Here is a 25,811-nt window from a genome sequence, read left to right on the forward strand (position 1 = left end):
GGTGTCTACGCCCCTTCAGGGCTTGACCCCTAAATATAGCTGCAAGCAGCGATACCGGGGTCAAGCCGATCAGATACGCTCAGAACATGTCGCTGATGAACCATACCAAGTTTTGTAACGATATGGCATTGCATTCGTAAAATGTGTGTGTGTGTGTGTGAGTGTCTGTGTGTGTGTGTGAGTGTGTGTTAGTGTCTGTGTGTGTGTGTGAGTGCGTGTGTGTGTGTGTGTGCATGTCTGTGTTTCTGTGTGAGTCTGTGTGTGTGTGTGTCTGTGTGAGTGTGTCTGTGTGAGTGTGTGTGAGTGTGTGTGTGTGAGTGTCTGTGTGTGTCTGTGTGTCTGTGTGTGAGAGAGAGAGTGTGTGTGTGTGTGTAAATGTGTGTGTATGTGTGTGTGTTCCTCGTAAGTGAAAACATACTTGGCAATAAAGTGTGTGTGAGTGTGTCTGTGTGAGTGTGAGTGTGTATGTGTATGTGTCTGTGTCTGTGTGTGTCTGTGTGTCTGTGCGTGTGTGTGTGAGAGTGTGTGTGTCTGTGAGAGTGTGTGTGTGTGTGTGTGTGTATGTGTGTGTAAATGTCGGCTGATCGGCTTGACCCCGTGTGTGTGTGTGTGTGTGTGTATGTGTCTCTGTGTGTGTGTGCATGTCTGTGTGTGTGTGTGTGTGTGTCTGTGTGTCTGTGTGTGTGAGTGTGTGTGAGTGTGTGTGTGTGTGTGTGAGTGTGTGTGACTGTGTGAGTGTGAGTGTGTGTGTGAGTGTGTGCGTGAGTGTGTGAGTGTGTGAGTGAGTGAGTGTGAGTGTGAGTGTGTGTGTGTGTGTGTGTGTCAGTGTGTGTGTGTGTTCCTCGTATGTGAAAACATACTTGACAATAAACTGTGTGTGTGAGTGTGTGTGTGTGAGTGTGTCTGTCTGAGTGTGTGTGTGCGTGTGTGTGAGTGTGAGTGTGAGTTTGTGTGAGAGTGTGTGTAAATGTGTATGTGAGTGTGTGTGTGAGTGTGTGTCTGTGTGAGTGTCTGTGTGAGTGTGTGTGTAAATGTGTGTGTCTGTGTGTGTGTGAGAGTGTGAGTGGGTGTGTGAGTGTCTGTGTGAGTGTGTGAGTGTGTGTGTGAGTGTCTGTGCGTGTCTGTGTCTGTGTGTGTCTGTGTGTGTGTGTGTGTGTGAGAGTGTGTGTGTGTGAGTATGTGAGTGTGCGAGTGTGAGTAAGTGTGCGAGTGTGAGTAAGTGTGTGTGTGTAAATGTGTGTGTAAATGTGTGTGTAAGTGTTCCTCATAAAGACCTTTCTGATTCTGGTTCTGATTCTGATTTTGCAAGAATTTTGCCTAAACATACTTGGCAATAAAGACCTTTCTGATTCCGATTCTGATTCTAATGTTGCAAGAATTTTGCCTCCAGGCCTTACGATTCAGCACAAAATTGGGTTTTTGGACTGTTGGTGGCGCTAGACGGTTTGAGCTAGACACACCAAAGTTGCTACAGTAACTTCTAAGACTGGCCTCTACATGTGTGCCAAATTTCATAACTTTCCTACGTACGGCTCTATGGGCTGCCATTGACTTCAATGGCGGAAGACGGAAGAATAATAATAATAAGAAAACTAACGATAACAATAGGTGTCTACGCCCCTTCGGGGCTTGACCCCTAATGACTTATAAATGAGGAAATACAAGCAGATAACAATAGATGTAGTGATACTGTAACGTATAATATTTTTATTTGAGTAATAGAGACGAAATATTTTTGGGAGTGGAGGTTAGAGTTATATGATATTAATAATATTATTATATTAAAGTTATTGCTAGTCTATAGACATTCAGTAGCTGTTATTTATTTATTTGTTTGTTTGTTTGTTTATTTATTTAATATTTAAAAAGAGGAACCAGGTAGTATCTGTGATGTTAATAATTATCCAGTCTGTAGTTATTGCACATGCTCTTGACTGTTATGTTCATTTCCCATGACATTACATTACAGTAGTGACCTTTAACACTTTACCACATCCACTAACATGCTTCATGGTGCCTCTGCTTATTACAGCTCAATTGATAGTATCTGTGCCTTTCATTCACATCTTACCTATCATTTGTTTATTTATTGCTGTCTGTACATCCATATTATTAAAATTAATTAAGTAAATCAAATAAATGTAAAAAAATGTCTTTCCTGGAATCAGTAAAGCCTGGAAGCTAAAGAAGGAGATTCTTTATTTTTTCTTTTGTCTGTCTAGCTACATACTTTGTGTCTGTGTTGGTCATTAGGAATTAATATAGATTTAAGTTAATATTTTAAATCTTTCAAAAAATATGCTATAGCTATACATTTAAAAAAATTCCTGACATAGAATTCTAATTTCACTTGATCTCTGTATCATAAAAGAAGTTTCTTTTTGTGTAATTACAGTTTCTATGCAGTGCAGCCAGAAAAGCTTTTAAGCCACATTACAATCTATTCCACTTCATTTGCACTGTTTTAAATAAACAATTTGGTGGTCAATACATTCAAAACAATATGCTTAGGGAAGTACAGTGGCCAATAACAACAACAACAAAATCCACTTCTAAAATTAGATTATTCGTTAAAAATGATTATTTGCCACGAAATGAGGTCACAAGGAGGTAAAGTTCACATTCAACTTAAGCTTTTGGCTGTGATTATTAGCAGATTACAGCTCACAGGTAACTTAAAATCAGGAAATCATATAAAATAGGTAACGTAAAACACGTAGAGAAATAATACAGTGTGTTACAGTGCTGTAAAGTCCATACCGTCACTTTAACATTCTATTTATTCAGACACTTATGATTTAGATTTGTTGTAGCTCCTCTACAATTATTTGATGATATTCGTTCCTTTTTAAAACAAGATTTATAGTTTTTAGTTTTTATAGATGGCTGTGAATGTTTGTCTTGTGCCTCTATCCATCACACAACACTATATTTGTTAATAAAATTTATTCAAATAGTCTGGAGCACTTATTTTGTGCCAGCGCTGAGGTTTTAGAGGTGTCAGTATCGTTATATTGCTGTGTTTAACACTCTACACTTCGCCACTATTATTATTTATTTATTTATTTATTTATCTTTTTCCTTCTTCTTGATTTCTTGATTTCTTTGGGTTTTGATAGTTAACGTGCTGCAGTTTATTTCAGCAACAAATGACTATTTGGATTGCAACGTGAAAAAACCTCAGCAGCGTCTTATTATTATTATTATTATTATTATTATTATTATTATTATTATTATTATTATTATTATTATGTATCTAAAATTTATTAACGCAGATTTATGAATCGGAAAAAACAACACAGAAAATACAAACTTTTGTAAACATGCCATGAACATTTCTTTTTTCTGCCTTCGTAAACCCCAAACACCTCTAGAGCAAAACAAAACTATAGAATTCAGAATATAGAATACAGAAACTTAATAATCAGTTAATACTTAATAATCACCCAATAATCAGTTCCCTGAAACCGTGTAGCAGGATAAGAAATAATGTAGAAGCCAAAAAAGGGCCAATAGTTTTTTAGTACTTTAATATTTTGAATAAAATCAAAGAGAGCATGACACATCAGGATTCAAAGTCTTTGTACAATTTAATTCCATACACATACACATACATATAATAGATACACACAGTAATATTATATCTTTTGAACTTGAAAGTAAGTGTGCAGTCGTACACAAGCTAAATCTTGACAGATACTGAACACAAATCTTGTGCAGCCTACTGAACACTTTTTTGTGAATACAGCCATCTCAAGTATAGGCCCATGTTGAACTGAAGATCTGTGGATTGTGAGACTCCATAGTGACAGCTACTGGGCTGACAGCATCATAACAAACTCTACAAGATAAAATACACACACACACACACACACACACACACACACACACACACACACACACACACACTGAATTAAACATAACTTAACTCATACCAAATATGCTTCAACACGTGATTTTCCAGTTTGCATTATACTACTACTACTAATAATAATGTGTGTTTGTGGTACCCTCAAATTCCACAGTTCCATCTCCATTGAGGTCCATCTCCTTCAAAATCTCCTCCAGCTCTCCTTTCTTCAATTTCTCACCCAGTAATGTTCTTACTGCCTCCTTCATCTCATCCAGAGTGATCTTTCCATCCCCGTCTGTATCAAACTAACCAAAAAGGAGCTTTTTTGACATGACTGAAGAACAATAAATTCATTTGTAATATTTGTACTAAATATGCCAAAATAGTTTCTGTATCAGTGCTGGCAGAATAGACAAGTGTCCTAGCTAAAGTCAAATCTCTGCATTTGTGTGTGTGTAGGTGTGTGTAGTAGTAGTAGTAGTTCACCTGTTTAAAGGAACACTTGAGTTCTTTCAGTCCCAACATATGAGCTGTCTCAACCATCATCCTCGGCCCCATCAACTCACAGAAGTCATCAAAATCCATCAGTCCACCCACTGTGTGTGAGCACACACACACACATACACACATACACACACACACACACACACACACACACACACACACACACACACACACACAATCCTGTGGTCAGTCAAGCAGTTAGTTGGACAGTACAGTAGTTACAGTAGAATAGGTTACTGGACACTCACACCTCATCTTGATCTGCTGAATGATTTCCAGTAGCTCCATCTCAGTGGGCATGTAGCCCATCGTCCTCATGCACTCTGCCAGGTCTTTGTAGTTCAGATATCCATCCTGATCATAATCAAACTCCTTAAATGCCTCAGCCAGCTCTAAACAGCAACACCACATGCACTTCAGAAATAGTTTTAGTATTATGGTGACTGATCTGCAATGCTTCTACTAATGTGTTAAAATATGTCACAACATTAACTGTTGATTGATCCACTGATTGCAAGAGTCTGACTAAATGTTTTTTTAACTAAATGAATAACTTCATGATGGAATGGTTGAAGGACACTCACCATCTAATTCAGTTTGGGATAATTCCCTTTCCTAATAAAGGAACAGAGGGCGAAGAAAAGTATTTTATAACAGCTTGATTAAATCTTTCACAAAATCACACAGTCATCTTGGCCACCATTTCTTACACTTTAACATACAGTGCAACAAGGAGGCTGTAGCCACACACAATTAAAGTCATGAATCCATGAATGAAAACATTGCTTTGTGCTTTGCTTTCCTTTTGTAAATCCTTGTTGAGTCTAATTAAGAGTGGCATTAAGCCATGCTTATGAGCCATTATTACAGCTGCCTGAAAGGCATTACAAGGGGATTAACCTTACACACACACACACAGTGACAAGGTGTAACAGACATTTCTGCTTCATTTCTTTTTCATATTATTATACAGTGACTTGCATTAGTATTCACCCCCTCTCAATTTTCCATCATATTGTATTATTAATATATTACATTTACATTTACAGAATTTGGCAGAAGCCCTTATCCAGAGTGACTTACATCATCTCATTTTTTATACAATTAAGCAATTGAGGGTTAAGGGCCTTGCTTAGGGGCCCAACAGTGGCAGCTTAGTTGGCTTGGGATCAAACTCACAACTTTCGATTGGTAGCCCAACACCTTAACCACTACGCTAACACACACCCCTCCAATATTGTACAATATTGTATTGTTATACCATCTAAAATAGACTTCATTGAGATATCACATAAATCTTCAAAAAATATCCCCATAATATTAAAGTGGTGAAAAAAAAATATAGTTGATTTTTGTGCGATTAAATCAAATCCATTTGAGCTGGTGCAACTCGTTCCCCTTCAAAGTCACATTATAAGTTGAATGGTGTCCACATGTGTTCAGGGCAAATACACCTGTTCCTCAGGGGGAACCAGAGTTAATCAGAGAACTGATCAAACAAACAGCATGAAAGCTTAGGAAGTATGCTGTATGTCCTCATCATTTTGAGAACGCCATCCCAGAGTGAAGCTTGATGGTGAGAGAATCAATCAGTGGCTGCTTTTTACTAGCAAGACCTGGCAACCTGCTCAGGCAAGATGAATGGAGCTAAATACATGTGTCCCTATTAAACCCCAAGGATGATGTATAAATAAATCTCCCAGTTGAGACTTTTCTCATTCTACTATAACATATGGAGGTTCAAGGGGGTGAACTATTAAAAGTATTTAGCAGGTTTTTGTGGTTTGTGTGTTTGTGTGTACAGGTGTTTTGCACACGAAAAAATCCATGATGTCTCTTGCGCTAGCAACCGTGTATAGACCACCAGGGCCCTACACCGATTTTCTTAGAGAATTCACAGATTTTCTTTCTGACCTATTGGTTAGCTTTGATAAAGCATTAATTGTAGGAGATTTTAACATTCATGTTGATGACACAAATGATGCGTTAGGACTCACATTCATGGACTTACTAAACTCACATGGGCTTAAACAAAACATCACTAGAGCAACTCACCATCGTAATCATACACTAGATTTAATAATATCACACAGAATAGATGTCACTGATATAGATATCATTCCTCAAAGTGATGACATCACAGACCATTACCTTATAATGTACACACTACCTGTAGAACAGACTGTGTCTCACCACGTTATCGATTCGGTAGAACTATTACTCCGACCACTAAAGACAGATTCACAAATAACCTGCCTGATCTGTCTCAACTTCTTACTGTACCCTTAAACACAGACGATCTAGATGAAATTACTAACAGCATAGGCACTACATTCACTCGCACATTAGACACTGTTGCCCCAATCAGATTACAGAAGGTTAGAGATAAAACAATTGCACCTTGGTATAATAGTCATACTCACACCCTCAAGAGAGAGACCCGTAACCTCGAGCGAAAGTGGAGAAAAAACTAAATTAGAGGTTTTTAGAATTGCGTATAAGGAAAGTATGTCCAACTATAGACAGGCTCTAAAAGCTGCCAGGGCTGAGCACCTGAGAAAACTCATAGAAAATAACTAGAACAATCTCAGGTTTTTATTTAGCACAGTGGCTACATTAACAAAACATCAGAAATCTGAACGCACTATTCCATCACAGTTCAGTAGTGAGGATTTTATGAGATTCTTCACTGATAAAATCGAAAGTATCAGGAATAAAATAGGTGACACTCAACATACTGTATGAGAGCAACTAGTGACCCAGTCTCACCTAAGGCTCTAGACACACAACTACATTGCTTTGCAAGTACAGGACAGGAAGAGCTAGATAAGCTTATTACTAGAGCTAAATCAACAACTTGTTCACTAGACCCCATTCCAACTAAATTACTGAAAGAAGTGTTAAATAAAGCTGGTGAGCCTCTTCTTTATATTATTAACTCCTCGCTAGCTTTAGGTTATGTCCCTAAGTCTTTCAAGTTGGCAGTTATTATGCCACTCATCAAAAAAACTAATTTAGATCTAAATGAACTATCAAATTACAGACCTATTTCACACCTTCCATTTATGTCTAAAATACTTGAAAAGGTTGTGTCTGTTCAACTGAGCTCCATCTTACAGGAGAACAATATCCTCGAAGAGTTTCAGTCAGGTTTCAGGCCCCACCATAGCACAGAAACTGCACTTGTGAAAGTCACAAATGACTTGTTCTTAGCTTCGGACCAAGACTGTATGTCACTGTTAGTTCTACTTTGCCTTAGTGCAGCATTCGACACTATAGATCACAACATTCTCCTAGATCGTTTACAAAATTACACAGGTATTCATGGACAAGCTTTAAGTTGGTTTAGATCCTACCTGTCTGGTATGGTGAACCCTCCAGTTTACTACCAGTTAATCATGGGGTCCCTCAAGGATCAGTTCTAGGACCTCTGCTTTTCTCGATATACAGTACATGCTTCCATTAGGGAACATTATTAGAAGACATTAGTTTCCACTGCTATGCTGACGACACACAGTTATATATCTCATCAAAACCAGATGAAATAACTAAACTGTCCAAATTAACTCAATGCCTTAGAGAGATAAAAGACTGGATGAGCTGTAATTTTCTGTTATTAAACTCTGATAAGACAGAAATACTACTTATAGGCCCAAAAACCAGTACACAGAAACTCTCACAATTTAACTTCCAATTAGAGGGATGTACTGTTACTAGTAGCTCGACAGTGAAAGACCTGGGTGTTATATTAGACAGCAACTTGTCCTTTGAAAATCATGTCGCCCATACCACAAAAACAGCCTTCTTTCACCTTAGAAATATTGCCAAGCTGAGAAACATCCTGTCTGTCTCTGATTCTGAGAAGCTAGTTCACGCTTTCATGACCTCTAGACTGGACTATTGTAATGCATTACTAGGTGGTTGTCCTGCATCTTTAATAAATAGGCTACAGTTAGTCCAAAATGCAGCTGCCAGAGTTCTCACTAGGACAAGAAAGTATGACCATATAACCCCAATTTTATCATCTCTACACTGGCTACCTGTTAAGTTTAGAATTGATTACAAACTGCTGCTATTAACATACAAGGCTCTTAATGGTTTAGCTCCCATGTATCTAACTAGTCTTCTAACACGTTACAATCTTTCACGCTCTCTGAGATCACAAAACTCAGGAATTCTGGTAGTTCCCAGAATATCTAAGTCTACTAAAGGCGGTAGAGCGTTTTCTTATTTAGCTCCCAAACTCTGGAATAGTCTTCCTGTTCGGGGCTCAGACACACTTTCCCAGTTTAAATGTAGATTAAAAACTCATCTCTTTAGTCAGACGTACACATAACACATCCCATTATATTGTACAATATTACACTAGACTTGCACATTTTTATGAACAGCAGATATGTTAATCCCTCTGCACTGCTCTTCTTTTTTTCTACAGATTAAGTTTTTGGACCTCCGCTGAGATGAGGCGACTCTGTGAGAATCCTGAGACATCTACAGATCTACCAGCTCCAGTTGGACTCTGTGATACTAAGAGGAGATCTGAACTCCATGTGATCCTTACACCAATACAGCACTTGCCTGACTGTATATTTGTAATCACACCATCTAGTGTCACCCATATGAGGATGGGTTCCCATTTGAGTCTGGTTCCTCTCAAGGTTTCTTCCTTTACCAATCTAAGGGAGTTTTTCCTTGCCACTGCTGCCTGAATCACCTCAGACTTGCTCATTGGGGATAAATACATATACATACATACGCACTGTGAACTATATATATTTTGAATTTTTATTATATTAATTCTTTTTATTACTCCTAATGTTTATCTTCTGTTTTATGTTTATGTTCTGTAAAGCTGCTTTGAGACAATGTCCATTGTAAAAAGCGCTATACAAATAAACTTGAATTGAATTGAATTGAATAATATACCTGTCCAAACACGTTATTAAGCAGGTTTGTGTACACCTTATTCATGGCTTCTTCATTGGATTTCATGCTTTTTGTTTTTTTCACTGTATCTGATGATGATGTCTTTCGAAGGCTGGGTTTTAGAGCAACTCCTTCAGCTGTAGCACTGAAAGAGAGAGAGTGAGGGAGAGAGAGAGAAAGGGACAGAGAGAGAGAGAGAGAGAGAGAGAGAGAGAGAGAGAGAGAGAGAGAGAGAGAGAGAGAGAGAGAGAGAGAGAGAGAGAGAGAGAGAAGTTTTGGAAAATCTGTAAAATCACTCAGAAAGAAATTTCCCTGCATAAACTACAGAACTTAAGTGTCCAACACCAAAGCATCAAATTTCATGAAATAATTCTAACATTTATATATATATATATATATATATATATATATATATATATATATATATATATATATATATATATATATATATATAAAAAACAAATGTTATATATAAAACAATCTGGGGTCTGGAGTACACAGCACTATTATAAGGTACTATTAGTTCATTTAAAATAAATTATGCTTTTTTTTTTTTTACCTGTCTGCGGAGGGTGCTCTCTCGCCCTTCTGCGCCATTCTACAGCTCAGACAAGAACACACAACAGTTTAATATTTCTATTTTTTGCATGAGTTCTAGATCGAACAGAAGTTATGATCTACATCTAGGTCTTTTTATATATAACTGTGCAAACATACAGTAAAGTCAGAATTTCTTGAATTACATTAGAACACTTTTTGTGCTATAACATGCACCTCAGACAGTTCACAGCACATAATATAAAGAAATATACAAATAAATACATACACTTGGAATGCATTTGCTCATAGGGCTTGTTTATTTATTTTTCCTGAAAACTAGAGAACAGAAAATTTCTTTTTTCCTCTTCATTTGCAAAAAAAAAAAAAAAAAAAGAAAAAATGAAAAATGAGATTGCTAAAAAATAAAATATCGAACAAAGAAGACATATTTGGTTAAATTAACATCTGGTTACCTGTCCTTGACTTAGAACAATTATTATAGATATCAGATTTTTGCATTATATGGATATTAACATACAGGTTTTTAATGGTATGGCACATTTATGGCAGATTCACTGTACTGGAATAAGTGTAAATAACTTCTACTAGTTAGTATAATAAACAAACACTGACATTAGAACCTCCCCTCATGTCCTACCTTCAGTTCAAAGAACAGGTCCGAGAAGAGAGAAATGAGAGTAAAGGTGGATGAGATAAAGGCTAAAAGACTGAATATGAGCTTCTGTATGCAAACACATCAAAATTACTTGACTAACATAAATGACCTGCTGGGATCATTCCACTTTTATCCCTCCCTCATCTTCTCCTGCCTTCCTTCATCCGTCTGTCAATCCTACATCAGAAGGATAAGAAGTGATTAGTAGGTTAAATGTGGTCAGATTAGTGGAACATGAGAGCAAAGTTCAGAGTGGTGTTCATGCTGATGGAGAGACAAAATACTACAACTACTACTAAATTATTACACTATTAGTGTCAACCTGCCATCACTAGAGTGATTTAAAATTATTTTGAAATAGTTATAAAGCCAATATATCAGAACAATTGTATTACATAGGTGAAAGGATAAATTGAAATATATATATATATATATATATATATATATATATATATATATATACATATATATATATATATATATGTATATATATATGTGTGTGTGTGTGTGTGTGTGTGTGTGTATTTAGATTTGCTTTGAATTATAAAGTGTCTTTGAAAGTCCTTGATAACGATAACTTCAGCCAGCTTGTTAGATCTATTTAAACCACACTGGAAGTGTTGAAGTGTTATTTGTTTATTGGGGTGGAGCCAATGAGTAAAAAATCAGTCAAATCACATTCAGCTCCACCCATTATTCCGTTAGAGACTTTGATTCTATACCACAAGCTAGTGATTGGAGGTCTGTCTCTTTTCAAAAATTCGTCAGTTTTGGCTCGGTTCCCTTAGAAGAGCCGGCTCCCAAATGGCTCCCTAACGGCTCTTCATTTAATATCACCCGGAGCATTCTTTTGTAGTCTAATTTAGCAATTATGAGTAAATCGTGCACTCCGGTATTATTGAAATAGAGCCAGATGTTGCTTATTTTTTGGTTTTCGCTCATTTTCTTCATTTTTTCCCGACGCGCTCCCCTTCCTTCTTTCACATAATGGTTTGATCCGAGTCTGCCCTCCCATGTGATTGGCTACATGGTGTGCCCATCTAAATAAAGTCCCGCCTCCATCTGTATGGATTCTCAGCAGAGCAGAGCACAAAATGGGAGTCGGCTCTTCTCGTTCGCTTCAAAGAATCGTCTCTTAGAGCCGACTCGTTCGCGACCGACACATCACTACCGCACATACACACACACTTAAAATTAAACACATTAAACCATATAAAGACTTTTTTTTTTTTTATAAAACACAGACGTATCGATATTGCATTCGGTTCTTAAACGACTCCTATGGTACAAAAATAATAATAAAACGCGCCATTATCTAGAAGAGCACATTTCGAAAGTGAAATCAACAGAGGGACCAAAACAGAGAAATCCGTGGTCTTTTTTTTTTTTTAAATCTTCAATAAATTCAGGGTTATAATAATCAGCACGAGCTGAGCTGAAGACAGTGTGGACAAAATGAAGGGTTAGTTAGCGCACGTGGACATTCTAATTATCTATTTATCTATTATTTATTTCTCTATTATCTATCTTTTTTTAAATCTAATTATCTACTTATCTATTTATCTGTTTATTATTATTATTATTATTATTATTATTATTATTATCTAATATTAATTTTGAATTTTTGTATTATATTAATCTGTATAATAAAAGAAGCCACGTCGTTAACTGAATGACTGCACGGTTTTTATTTTAATGATGATATTATTATTCATATTTTTATTATTATTTCCAGAAACGTTGTTGTATTCCATCGTCGCGTTTCTCTGCTTGAGGTGCATAAAGGCTTCAGGTAAGAAATTTTAAATACCCACTAATGGATGTCTCTCAAATTAACACCAGATTTCAAACAGATATATTTTGACCTTGTTATTTTGATCCTATTTTTTGTTGGAAGTTTCCCAAATTTAACGCTTTTGATAGGCGCATTAGTTTGTATTACTTATTATAATAAGCCAATGTCAGCCATATTTTCCCATCAAATAGTGTTAGCTACCATCTAAAGATCTACCAGCTCCAGTTAGATCCTCCAATGTCACCCATATGAAGATGAGGTTCCCCTTTGAGTCTAGTTCCTCTCAAGGTTCCTTCACCATCTAAGGGAGTTTTTCCTCCCCACAGTCACCTGAGTCACCTCAGACTTGTTCATTGGGGATAAATACAAACACATTGAAATATATCTAATATTAATCTTGAATTTTTGTATTATATTAATCTTTATAATAACCTTTTGCTCTATGTTTATGTTCTGTAAAGCTGCTTTGAGACAATGTCAATTGTTAAAAGTGCTATAGAAATACATTTGAATTGAATTGAATATGCTATATGGTCAAAGGTATGCAGACACCTTACCATTACATCCACATTTGGATCTTCCCCCAAACTACTGTCACTACGTTGGAAGCCGGAATTGTATAGAAGGCTGTAACATTACAATTTCTCCTCATTGGTTCTCTTGTCGCCATAGATAAATCCACACTTTTAATCAGGATTTAATACTTTGTTCCTTTCTCTCTCTTAGAACCTTTTGTTGTAAACTGTTCTGAGACTGTAATCATGGGGAAATATGGATTCTCTGTGGTTCTCCCATGTTGGCTCACCCCTAAGACTGATGCAGAATCTTTGGAGATTCGTTGGTACCGCCCCGACCAGTTCAGAAATCCGATATTACTTTACCAAAACCATAAAGTCGTTGCAGATTTTCAAGAGAATTACAAGAATCGGAGTTCGTTGACCTTGAGCAGCCCTCAGTCTACTGGACTGAAACAGGGAGATGTCTCCTTGAAGTTGGACAACCTTGCCTTGTCTGATATTGGGATTTTTCACTGCTACGTGAGCGGAGACAAATCATACGATAGCAAAACTGTGACGCTCAGTTTAACTGGTGAGTAGATGTCTGATGTGGTTTAATTGATGAATAGATGGATGGTTGTATGGAAGCTTGATGTTTCTCCACTATGTTCCCTTTCTCAGCTCTAGGCTCTCTGCCTCTCCTCTCTCTGGAGCACCATCAGAACTCTGTGAACCTTAGCTGTACTTCCTCTGGATGGTATCCTCAACCGAGGCTCTTGTGGAAATTTACCAATAAAGGCGATGTTCTTTCTGAGCTTCAATCCCCCATATACACTAAACAAGAGAATGGCCTGTTTTTCATTTCTAGCTGGGTCCTCCTGTCGTCTTCTGTCTCTAACAGCATCAGCTGTTCTGTCGCTTTGTCAGAAGAGAATAGGGAAGTGAGTGTTGATTTAGGGCCACGCCTGTCAGGTTGGTACAAACTGAAGTAAGCACAGTATTAATCAGGGTAGTTCGGACCAATTGCCGACTGTGTTTTAACACTAAAAGCTTTTTCTCTCTTCCAGTTCAGAATAGTGGATTGTGGAAGATTCTTTTCACTGTGGCATTGTTATCTGTATTGGCTCTGATCGGCATTGGCCTCTTCCTCTACAAAAAATACAATGGTATTTATTTCTATTATTTATATAGTTTTGTACGCACTGAGTTTACTCCTTTTTCATATTTGTGTATCTTTGTTGCAGGATACCAGCTGGTTAAAAGAGGTAACATGCCAAATGAATGTCAGATGTCAGATGAACAACCACAACATTCCAAGGACCAAAAACTGGTAATTGGTACGTGCATCGTTTGTCTAAAATCCCAATATTCATCTATAGAAATTGATGTTTGTGGACGTTATATATTCTCGTTTACTGTTTCTTCAATTCATTGATCATTGATTTATTTTTCATTTTGCATTAAAAGGAATTGGAGTATATTGATCTGTATGAAAAACAAGTGCACACCCTTTTATATTTGGGAATGTGGCTCCGTTCAGAATGAAACAATCACATCCAATATAATTTAAAAAAAATAAGCATGCAGCTGCCATCAATTAAATGATTCTTATTAACCCCAGAAAAAGATATGTGGTTTCGGTAGAATTTCTTAGTTTGGTCCGATGCTGAAGCCAAAGATGTTACTACCAGATAATCACTGCTTTTTTTTTTTTTTTTTTTTTTTTTTTTAGGTCAACCTACAATCATGGAGGACTTAAGGAAAGCAAACGGTAGGTCTGCTCGTGCATATTATCAGCTTACAGGGATGCAGGTAAGTGTTTTAACATTTGGGATGCTGAGATTTTAAGCAGCAGAAGTCTAAGCAGGAGGTGTTGTGACTTCACACTGAAATGATAGTCAAGTAACATACAAACTCAATCAACATAAAATACTCCATTTTAACGTAAGGTTATTTCTTATTTGTTTACACATTATTGTATTATATATTATAGTAATTGTATTTATCAAGTGCTGAAGTGTGATTTTGTTTTAAATGAATACATTTTTCTCACTTCACAGTGACCATCAGGTTCGATGAGGAGAATTGTAACAAAGACTACCTAAGATTTAACCCTCAAGGTGATACAGTGAGAGATTTTGGTGCTGCTGCTGATGAGTATAAAGGACGCGGTTTTCCTTATGGTTTATGTGTACGTGGAAGAGAGAGATTCTGTTCCGGTCGTGTATATTGGGAAGTTAGATTAAAACTAGCAAATGTCCCACCCAAGAAGTCATGGCTGATTGGAGTCGCCAAAGCTTCGTATACCTTAAGTGATGAAAAGAGTTATTTTACTCCTTCAAATGGGTTTTGGTTTTTGTGCTTAGACCCAGAAAATGGCCTCCATGTTAACACTGAACCAGAAATCTCACCTACGGAGAACACAACACTAGAATCTGTTGGAGTTTTGCTTGATTTTGACAAAAGAGAGCTTTCATTTTACAACGCTACAGACGGCGTGCATCTCCTTACAATGAAAACCGATTTCAAAGAGGATGTTGTGCCTCTATTTAATCCAGGAATAGGCGATAATGCTCCACTACAAATAATCAACCCACAGGTTAAAACTCAAAATGAGGCTGAAGTGAATGCTAGTGTTTAGACTGTAGCTATGTATCAGTGGTGGAAATGTTTGTCATTTATGTGAACATATTTTGAAAACACTTCAGGTATTGATTTTTTAAGATAGATTACGAAGTTAGAAAAAAGCATATGATATAATCATGTAGTCATTGTATTTGCTGTATGGTATTTGTAGGGGAGACCAGGGACAGTTGTAACAGGGGACGGTTGTAACACCTTGAATCAGAAACAACCTAGAGTGATGACACTCACTGTGCACATGCTCAATTAGTTTCTACACAATAAATAATTTTCTTGCATTATAATTTGACAGTTTTGTCCTCTTTTTTGTCATTTGTGTGAAAAAAAAGGTAATCATTACTTAAAAACATGAAATGAATAGTCACAATAACATGACTGATAAATAATATTTTCTATTTTGAGTATATGATTGATTCATTATGTATATTTTAGACATGTTACAACCGTCCCTGACATACGTTACAACCGTCCCTGTACACTGGGACGGTTGTAACAGTGGAGAGACTATTAAAATTAATTTTGCAACCTGTACATATTTCATAAAACCACTTAAATACATGGTTTCAGCAGTTGACAGATTGAAGTTTACAATATAACAAATTGGTTATTCCAGTAAAAATGGGTTTTGATGTATTGCTAAAAATTGCAAAAAGTGTTACAACTGTCCCTGGTCTCCCCTACTTAAAATGTGCATATTATATAAATTGTGTATATTTGTTTGTGGATACAAAAAGCTGGAGGACTCTTGTGCCCAAATTTAAGACTTGTCGATGCTACAATCTAAATGTATAATTTTCATTATCATCAGCAGAAAAACAACCATAACTGACAAGTATATAGTAAAATGTTTACTGATGGGTATACTGATAGTGAACATTGCAGAGACATCATTTCTAATTTGTGTGTGTATATATATACACACACACATACATACATATATATATATATATATATATATATATATATATATATATATATATTGCAGAGACATTATTTCTAATTTGTGTGTGTGTATGAATATATGTATGTATATATATATATATATATATATATATATATATATATATATACACACACAAACACGTGTGTGTATATATATATATATATATATATACACACACACACACACACACACACGTATATACACATATATATAAAATGTTTGAGGCAGCCTTTAAAGTTTTATGAGTGTCAAGAAACAGTGCCGTCATTTGCATTTTTTCTGCATTTAACATATTAATGCTGATGTACAAATACTTAATATATAGATTGACTAACTATATTATGTATATAGTTTTTTCTTTTTTTAAATAAAAAGTTGTTTTTGAGGGGGGCACGGTGGCTTAGTGGTTAGCACGTTTGCCTCACACCTCCAGGGTTGGGGGTTCGATTCCCGCCTCCGCCTTGTGTGTGTGTGGAGTTTGCAGGTTCTCCCCGTGCCTCGGGGGTTTCCTCCGGGTGCTCCGGTTTCCTCCCCCGGTCCAAAGACATGCATGGTAGGTTGATTGGCATCTCTGGAAAATTGTCCGTAGTGTGTGAGTGCATGAGAGTGTGTGTGTGTTCCCTGCGATGGGTTGGCACTCCGTCCAGGGTGTATCCTGCCTTGATGCCCAATGACGCCTGAGATAGGCACAGGCTCCCCGTGACCAGAGAATAGTTCGTATAAGCGGTAGAGAATGAATGAATGTTGTTTTTGAACAAATTTGTTTCATTACTCCCCCTAGTGGCAGACAAAATCACTGCATTATCAGGTTAAATAATCTTTCCAATAAAAAAAACACAGCACAAGCTACGAACTGCAAATAAAGGTGTTATTTCTGCAGTGACATACATTAATCTGTGTCTCTAAACCGCTTTTCCTCTAAAATCTTTACAATGCCATTTAAGAAAACGCAAGAAAAAAAATCCAAAATGTAGCACTTTTATATAAGTCGATATTTACAGAATGTACACCTTCACGAAGCTAGCTAGCACGCTAATACAAGTTCATTGTTTATACTATAAACCAACATACAGTCAATGGTCTGTGGATGAAACAGAAATATATAAATTCTTAGGGATAAAATGGTTCAAGTATGGGGGGGGGGGGTTGGGGGTTAAGAAACAGTGTAAAAGAAGGATCAAGATCACGGTCACACTGGTATTTAGCTTATATAAAATACTGCTGAATTATAACCATAAAAATGAACAGTAAAAATTCTAAAGATAATTACGGGGGGGATATCATCATTCTCTATTTGAGAATCAGCACTAACAGCAGAGATGAGACTAAGACCAGGCTTAAAACAATGTCATGCTTTAAAACAAAATAAAAACGGAGAGAACATGAAATCCGTGGCTAGCTTACTGAATAAAACTTTCCGTTTGTGTTTATACTTCTTTGTATCTACAATCAATTGGAGGGGTAAAAAAAAAAAAAAGGTTGAGGTTTATGCACTCACTCAGTTCCAGTCCATCATTGTGTGTTTAAATTTGTTCCATTTACATAAAAAATATTATTAAAAATTGTTTCCTTCATCAGGGACATGTCGTATTCAACACATGATTTTGCTCGCAGTAAAAACTACGGGGTTGTGATTGTAGTACCTAAAAATAAATCACTAACTAGCTTAGTTGTTAGCAATTATAGCATTAGATAATAAAGGTAACAATACACACAAGGTTAGTCAAATATAGCCAGCCAGATAGCTTACCTTATGGTTAATGATATAAAATAATATGTAAAATAACATAGTAGCTGGTTAGTGATACACTGAGGGGCCGTCTGTGGAACAGCTAAAACAGTGGCACAGTAACAAGCTAACAAGATATTTATCACTGTGGAAAATACAGTAATATATATACTTGCTTGTTAATTGGGTCTGACAACTCAAATATTTACTAAATTATATTATTAGCTAGTTTTCCGCTATAAGTTAAAAATAAAAATCTAGCTATGTTTTGGGAACGTAGAACACTGCGTGGTAATCTTCAGAATCGCGAAGACTAAAAAAAAAAGCTAGCAAGCGGTGTTCCACATAAATGAATGAAAATTAACTTGATAGCTTTATACTGAGACTTATTTTTTTTGAGTAACTAAACCAAATAGCATGCTAGGTTTTTAGCCAGCTAGCATCACTCTGGTTATTTAATATATGGCTAGCTGACTAGTGTTCCACTTTATGACATCTGTCTACAACTACTGTCATTTTGTGAAATGTACTAATACTTATAAAATAAACACAAGTACACAGAGGAGTCGTTTTTGGAGAAGCTAAAATACTAGCCAACTAACAAGCTAGCAAGGTATTTATCAGCCTGTGAAATAAAGTACTATATTGTCTTGCTAGCAGTACACAGAGCGTGATCTTAGAGTAGTTCAAATAAATATCTTGCAAAGCTGTTAGCTAAAATATCTCTATTAATTAAAGCAACGCATGGAAAGTTCTTTAACATGGTTAACTGGTTAGCATTAATCAATGGTGTAGTTATTTTGCTTTATGAAATATAAAGAAAATATAGTAGCTGGCTAGTGGTGTACTGAGGAGAACTAACTAAAAAAATAGCTCTACATATTACTTATTTAAAATATTATGAAAGCTTGTTTAAGTCTATGTATTACTTTATTTCATACAGAAGCTGGTTAATTTTATACTGCTGGGTCATCCAATATACAGCTAGTTGGCTGGGATAATTGCTACTGTCAATCTATAAGTATTAAATATGCTGGATTTTATATGTCACCTTAATAGGACTGGAACTGAGAACCACCTTCATAATTGAATTAACATATTAGCATAATAGACTTACTGTTCCTCCCACAATGTCTGTGTGTGTATAGATATATCTGTACACACACACACACACAAACAAGTATGTATATAGTCCAACAACATGACAAAACATGGTCCCAAAATAACTGTTTGTCAAAGACAGGTACATAAATTTCAGATGTTTATATACAAGTCTATAACAATCAGTCCAATGTTGAGAATCCACTGGCCAAACAGTATTAGCATCGTCATATAAAAGAAAACGGACAAAAGAGTTCATAAAGGAATATCTACATCCTTTGCTGCGGTCCGTGTGTGATGTACTTTGAGCTGCTTTGTCACGTGTATATGAGTGATTTCAAATGTTTTCACACACACGCCCAATTGTCCCAAGAGGTCAGTTTATAGGCATAAATCAGTTTTAACACTTTGTGTGTGTTTAGGGTGAAATGCTGAAATGTATAAAGACACAAATGAGTGTGTGTGTGTGTGTGTGTGTAGGATCGCTTACTTTCTTGAGCCTCTATCTATGAGCAGCCAAAGGACACACTCATATACAACCACTTACAATGTACAAGTGTGTGTGGGGTCAATGAACACTGATGCACAACAATCCAAAAAATGTGTGCATGGTCACTTATTCAACCCATGGTTCCAGGACTGAATGTGCGAGTAAGAGTCTCTCCCTCAGTAGGTGTGGGTGTGCGTACGTGTGTGTGTGTGTGTGTTGAGTTAACAGACAGCCGCTCCTCCGCGTCCCTGTTTCTTCAGTAGTTGAATCCGGTTGTGGCAGTAGAATTTAATGGCTCTCCAGTCACGCTGGTTGCTCACCAGTAGGGGGCAGTGCTGCAAACATCGCTCGCAGTCTGCCTTTGCCGGTACACGCAGCTCCACAATGTTTCGCTTTAGGTGCGTTTCCACAGCGACCCGCTCTGCTTCTGACCACGGCCTCTTCAGCACACCACGCTTGCCTGAAAAGTGGGGTAAACGTTCTGCCCGAATGCCGTAGGATGTTTATTTTAAAATCGTATCTTTAAAACATATAGTACAGAAGCTGACATTTATTTTTCAACGTAAGCATTACCGGCTCAGCTTAGATTAGCAAACAGATGTTCTATGCACATGTGTGAAATTAGGCATGACAAATCCAAAAGTGGTCAGATGTTTCTTCAGTTCCCCTTTCTAAACTTTAATTCCTACCTGAATTAGTTTCCATTTACTGTTTCATCTAATCATATAAAGTTATTTTCTCATTAAACCAGTATAGAGACATTACAAAAAGAATGCGAGTAGGCAAGTAGTAAACCTAGTTGGTGCTGCTAGTGCAGTGTTCCAGTGAAAGCCCAGCAAATAACATGTAAACCAAAGAGTTTTCACATTGTTCAGTTTATGACTAATATGACAGGTAAATCACTCTTACCTGATTTTATCTGTGAGCTCCGCCTCTTGTGCGAAGCTGACGGGGAGGGCGTAGAGGGCGAGGGGACGGGACTAGCGCCCTTTTTAGATGGCCCTCGGCCGTTCACTCCTGCTGTCTTTCCCACCTCTGTTCTTTCATTACTCTTCTCTTCCTCTCTGTCCGATTCCTCTGAGAAAGAATCTGCTGAATTCCCAGACATTACTAAAAGCAAAAGAACAAAAAGGATAAAACAAAGAATTTACAGATTTAAAATAAATCAGCAGAATAGTGCACATTTTGTTCTTTTTTTTCCTGTTCTCACCGTCTAGCTCAAGGCAGATGTGTTTGAGGCTCATTCCTCTGAACAGCACGCCGTCTCTCTCCCCATATAGCACGACACGGCCCACTCTGCCCATCAGCGCTGGGTCCTGGCCAATTCTGGCACAGCTTTGGGTGACGTGATACTCATTGTGCAGGAAGTGCTCAAGCCTCTCCTTCTCCCCCTCGTCCATCAGCAGGAGCTGGGTTAGGATGGCGACTTGCCTTCGTGTGCGTGGTGATGTCAGTGCCGCAGGGTTTTTAGCCCCGCTGGAACGTGCTAATCCACGTAGGAGGTCTGTGCCACGCAGAGGGGTGGCAGGAGAATGAAACGGCCGAGAAAATACATAAGGGCTTTCAGGATCGACGTTTACATCCGTGGAGGTTTTTAGAAGCAAATCGAGGCAGGATTCAGAGTGGGGTGGAAGGATTAGCGGCTGAACCCGACCGCGCTTTCCTAAAACACCCACGCGGGGCCTATGGCACAAAACTTGTCGCTCGAAAGGGGATAAAGATGCTTCAAGTGGGGAGCTGGAGTTAGAGGAAGTTGTGATGCGACTGCGGTAATCATTTATGCTTAGCTTTGCCATTTCACACTCACGATGACGATTATAGAGGATGAGCAGTGCCAGGCTGGAGTGGCATAGCAGGCGCCATGCCTCTGCAGAGCTGCTTGAACGTGAGAGGGACAGGAAGGACGTGTGCTGCTGACGTCGGAGATACAAAACCAGGGTGGAAAGAGAGGACAGGAGAGGAGAAACGTGGGAGCGGTGAGAGCTGAGGAAGAGATAAGTTAATACATTAATGCATGAAATAGTAGTTACAGATATAAAGCTTAGAAAAAAATGGGAAATAGCCTCGTCCATTAGTCAGTATTAAGTCACAAACTTTCCATTCATGTTCTTGATCATTCAGGGACCAAGTACTAGGGGCAATCCTCTTTATTTTCATTAAACTAAGTCTAAAGCTCTAAATGAAACTGCACTAAAGTGAGTGCGTTTCAACAACGATATGCCTCTTAACACAACAATCAAAGTCTTAACAAACTGTACTGACTACCTTGCACCATTCTTCTCTTCTCCGCTGTCATCGTCCCTCATTTCGGTCAGATCCAGCTCCTCATCTTCTATCTCCTCCCTTTCAACCTCTTCGTTTCGGCCCGGAGTGGGTGGAGCTTCTTCTTTTGCTTGTTCTATTTCCTCCTGTTTCTTTTGCTTCTCTTCTTTCTCCTTCTTTGGACGTCGCCCCCTTTTGGCCGGAGGACTGGAAGACTTTTTCACAGCTGATGCAGTAGGTGCTGTGTTCTTTCTGGGTGGAGTGGAGATAGAGGCAGGGCTCTTTTTGGTGGTAGGACGGCGTGAAGGAGGAGAGAGGGAGAGAGAGAACGACATGGCCGCCGAACCTGAGCCGGAAGAGTCACGAGAGAAGAGATTGGGGGTGGCTGAGGTGGAAGAGGAAGAGGAAGAAGCGGAAGCAGAGGGCTGTGGTGAGGTGAACGAGTGTGAGCCACGTGTGTGTGCCGAGGGCGGTGTGTGTGAGGACCGTGGGCCATGTGACAGTTCCATTGCATTCCGGATTTCCGGTTGCTGATCGTGGTGCTTTTCGAGATGCCGAGCGAGAGAACGGAAATTACGGCCACAATGAGGACAGTGTTGCTTCCTACTGGCACTGCGGCTAATGTTTATGTTTATGTTATTGTTTATGTTTGTGGTCGGTGGGGCTAAAGGTGACTGGAAAGGTGAGGAGGATGGAGGGAAAGAGGAAAGAGGGCTGGGTTGAGGCTTTTTTTTGGCTGTGTTATTCGTCGTTTTTCGCTTCTTGCGCCTCTGCATCATGTGGCCCCTCAGCTCTTCAAGATCTTCTTCCTCTTCGTCATCCTCTTCCTCATCTTCCTCTTCTTCTTCATCTTCCTCGCGGTCTGAATCACTGGCCTCGGAGCGAGACAGAGGAGACGAAGAAGGAGAGAGAGACCACGAGGGAGTGAGGTAGTCCGAAACTGTGAGAGACAGAGGGAGAGACGGAGCTGCGTCCTCTTCCTATAAAGACAAGCAGACAAAAATATTGAAAAATGAATTGTTAGCTATTGTCATCACACAAGACCTGAAACCCGAAACTTCAATAATATACTATATTTTACAAGGAAAAGAGCTACATAAATGTATCACTATATGGAAAAAGCAGGTTGTACTGTATGTATGCCTCATCACCTTCTTGATATTGCTGTCTGGATTGAAGCCGCATTCAAATCCTCGTGGTGATACAGAGCGATGGAAAGCCTAGGAAATTGTAACACATAAGAAATACAATATAAAAATTCCCTAGAAGAACTGCCCTGAAAAATTAATAACTGAGTATAATTACCAGCGCATTTTCGCCCCACTCAGCCAAGTTGTAGTCCACCGTGATTTCCTCACCCTTGGCAATGTCTCTGATCGCTATGACAACCAGTCGTACCTGACTCCCACAATGAACCTCTCTGATCCTGCAGTTAGGTGGTAGAGGTGGAAAGAGCACAGGGCCACGAACACCACTGGCGCCTTCTTCGCCGAGCTCTGATACACTGTGAACATAATCGTATACACCCACAAAAAGCATATCAATTACAACCTTTAGTTCAGTTTCAGAGGTTGCTGCAATCGATCTGAATGTGTGAGCTGTAAGGAATAAAAGCTTACCAAAGCTGGGATGGATCAGCGAGATAGTAAGGACTATTCGGTGGGGGGAGACGGTCCTCTGCTTCATCTGGGTATTGCCCTTCACCTGTAAAACAAAAGAGCAGGGTGTTTTATATTATTATGTAGTCTTCATACTTTTTTGCACAAGGTTTTGCACAATCCTTTACAATATCTGCTGCTATAACACTGGGTCCAGTATTTCTGCACACGCAATATTGTTTGAACATACAGTACTTACACTGGTCAGCGCTGTTTCTGTTTACTGTCTTTTGTGTATTGTCTTGTAATTTTTTGATTGCACTGTCTTTTGTCCTGCACTGTCTTTCTGTCTTGTCCTGCACTGTTTGCACCAGATTGCACAGTTGCACTTTATGTATCTAGGACTAACTTCCTATGTCCTTAGTTCTGTCTTTGTTTTATGTAGCACCCTGGTCCTGGAGAAACTTTGTCTCATTTCACTGTGTACTGCAACAGCTATATATGGTTGAAATGACAATAAAAGCTTCTTGACTTGGCTTGACTTAATACAAAAGGTAGTTTTTTAAATAACCACTGACAGTCCTGCAGGCTGTATAGGAAATGTATACAAATGTATAATCTATCTAGAAAAATGTTTGTGAGACTAACCATCGCACCTCAAACGGTCTTCAAACATCCCATTCAAAAACCATGGCCAGGAATATGGACTTGCTCCCCCTCCGTTGCTATAATAACTTTAATTTAATACCTTTAACAACTACTAATTTTTTTCTAATATAGCTGAGAATATTTATACTTTTTTCTCTTGATCATCATCCAAGAGGACCTGCTGGCGAGGAAGAATTCCAGTTCATCCCAAAGATGTTCAGTGGGAATAATCATTTTGTGCACAAAGGTGTATATGTGTGTATGCATATACCTGGGCTGTAACTGTGCTCAGACAAACTTTCCTCTTCATCTTCAGTCACATATGCTCGGTCACACACCTTCACAGGAGTGCCCTTTCTCTTTCGGCCACACACTCGCCTGCAAGACAACAACCTGGTGGTTACACCATCTTGTCATGCCATGGATCTACTTAGAAATCTTACACAGGACATAAAACATCACAGCTCTGATCACAACCCTGTTTTAAAACACATAGCTCAGTTCCTGAATTTTTATGTAATAACACATTCATTAATTCTTAATAATATAATGCATACATGGTTTATATACACACATATATATATACACACACACACACACACACACACACACATACATACATACATATATATATATATAATCCCCACACTGTAATTTAAGTGGTAGAAATGATGACTGATTGGGATATAAACACTGCACATCTTCAGCTAGCATAGCTACAGGTAACGATACAGCTAAAATAGCCCATTGAATGTGCTATTTTTTTCACTAACATGCAAATGCGGTGTCTTAAAATAAATTCCTCAATATCGAAACAAAAATGATAAAATTCGGTTTTAAATACATTTGTAGTGCTATTTAATGCTTTAGTGCTATTTAACTGCTACTGTTATATGGACAAGAGAAACAAACAAGTTAGCTTAGCAAGCTAGCTAATTGTATTGAAACACTAACAAGTTAGCTTAGCAAGCTAGCTAATTGTATTGAAACCCTAATGTTTATAGATAAAACAACACGATCCTGTAACATTAACATAGCGCCTCGGTTCCCACACGGAAGACGGATTTTTCACTAACCCCCGAGGTGGCGGAGGCTTGCCACCGTCTCCATCGCTGTCGAGAGTCGGTGGCTCCCGATAGTCAAAAGGCGACCGTACGTTCTCCGCCATTACGGCTCCGGTAAAGACTCCACTGCGCATGCGTACTCCGCCATTAGCGTTGGTACAGTAGTACCTAGCTGCTCCGGTAAAGACTTCCCCGCGCATGCGCACTTAACCATTAGGGCACTGTAAACATTATAGTGCATATAAGTATATAACCCTATAACGAAAAATATATCGAATCTCTACAGAACTTATATATACTATATATATATATATATATATATATATATATATATATATATATGTATATGTATATATATATGTATATGTATACATATACATATATATACATGTATATGTATATGTATATATATATATATATATATATATATATATATATATATATATATATATATATATATTATATATAGCTATATTTTTGCTATATTACAGCATCACTTACTGTTCTTTCAGTCGTATTTTATAAAATATTGTAGACTAAAA

General features: G+C 37.9%; 3 protein-coding genes across 5 annotated transcripts; 1 reads left to right on the top strand and 2 right to left on the bottom strand.

The window, feature by feature from the left end:
• Positions 1 to 3,645: 3,645 nt before the first annotated feature.
• si:cabz01076231.1 (calcium-binding protein 5) lies at positions 3,646 to 10,675 on the bottom strand. Of its 2 annotated transcripts, none has more exons than XM_060891823.1 (8): positions 10,482 to 10,675; positions 9,843 to 9,881; positions 9,284 to 9,428; positions 4,942 to 4,972; positions 4,606 to 4,749; positions 4,340 to 4,449; positions 4,011 to 4,158; positions 3,646 to 3,841 (listed from the first exon to the last, which is right to left on the bottom strand). In XM_060891823.1, exons 2-8 carry the CDS (start codon positions 9,878 to 9,880, stop codon positions 3,813 to 3,815), a joined length of 645 nt encoding a protein of 214 aa, XP_060747806.1. In that variant the 5' UTR covers position 9,881; positions 10,482 to 10,675; the 3' UTR covers positions 3,646 to 3,812. The 2 variants fall into 2 exon arrangements, with proteins under 2 accessions (XP_060747806.1, XP_060747817.1); XM_060891834.1 differs by having other exon boundaries at positions 9,843 to 9,887.
• Positions 10,676 to 11,605: 930 nt separating this feature from the next.
• Positions 11,606 to 15,718, top strand: LOC132841718 (butyrophilin subfamily 2 member A2-like). The gene is made up of 8 exons (XM_060864191.1): positions 11,606 to 11,961; positions 12,235 to 12,291; positions 13,021 to 13,383; positions 13,473 to 13,763; positions 13,859 to 13,957; positions 14,036 to 14,128; positions 14,524 to 14,562; positions 14,852 to 15,718. The coding sequence occupies exons 1-8, from the start codon at positions 11,955 to 11,957 to the stop codon at positions 15,430 to 15,432; spliced, it is 1,530 nt and encodes a 509-aa protein (XP_060720174.1). The 5' UTR covers positions 11,606 to 11,954; the 3' UTR covers positions 15,433 to 15,718.
• A 1,513-nt stretch (positions 15,719 to 17,231) lies between these two features.
• Positions 17,232 to 25,407, bottom strand: LOC132841720 (serine/threonine-protein kinase TAO2). Of its 2 annotated transcripts, none has more exons than XM_060864193.1 (9): positions 25,282 to 25,407; positions 24,477 to 24,583; positions 23,579 to 23,663; positions 23,265 to 23,463; positions 23,111 to 23,179; positions 21,963 to 22,939; positions 20,908 to 21,680; positions 20,607 to 20,807; positions 17,232 to 20,157 (listed from the first exon to the last, which is right to left on the bottom strand). In XM_060864193.1, exons 1-9 carry the CDS (start codon positions 25,401 to 25,403, stop codon positions 19,919 to 19,921), a joined length of 2,772 nt encoding a protein of 923 aa, XP_060720176.1. In that variant the 5' UTR covers positions 25,404 to 25,407; the 3' UTR covers positions 17,232 to 19,918. The 2 variants fall into 2 exon arrangements, with proteins under 2 accessions (XP_060720176.1, XP_060720175.1); XM_060864192.1 differs by having other exon boundaries at positions 17,232 to 20,178.
• Between the last annotated feature and the right edge of the window lie 404 nt (positions 25,408 to 25,811).

This window comes from Tachysurus vachellii, chromosome 2 (assembly GCF_030014155.1).
Source record: "Tachysurus vachellii isolate PV-2020 chromosome 2, HZAU_Pvac_v1, whole genome shotgun sequence".
Lineage (NCBI taxonomy): Eukaryota > Metazoa > Chordata > Actinopteri > Siluriformes > Bagridae > Tachysurus > Tachysurus vachellii.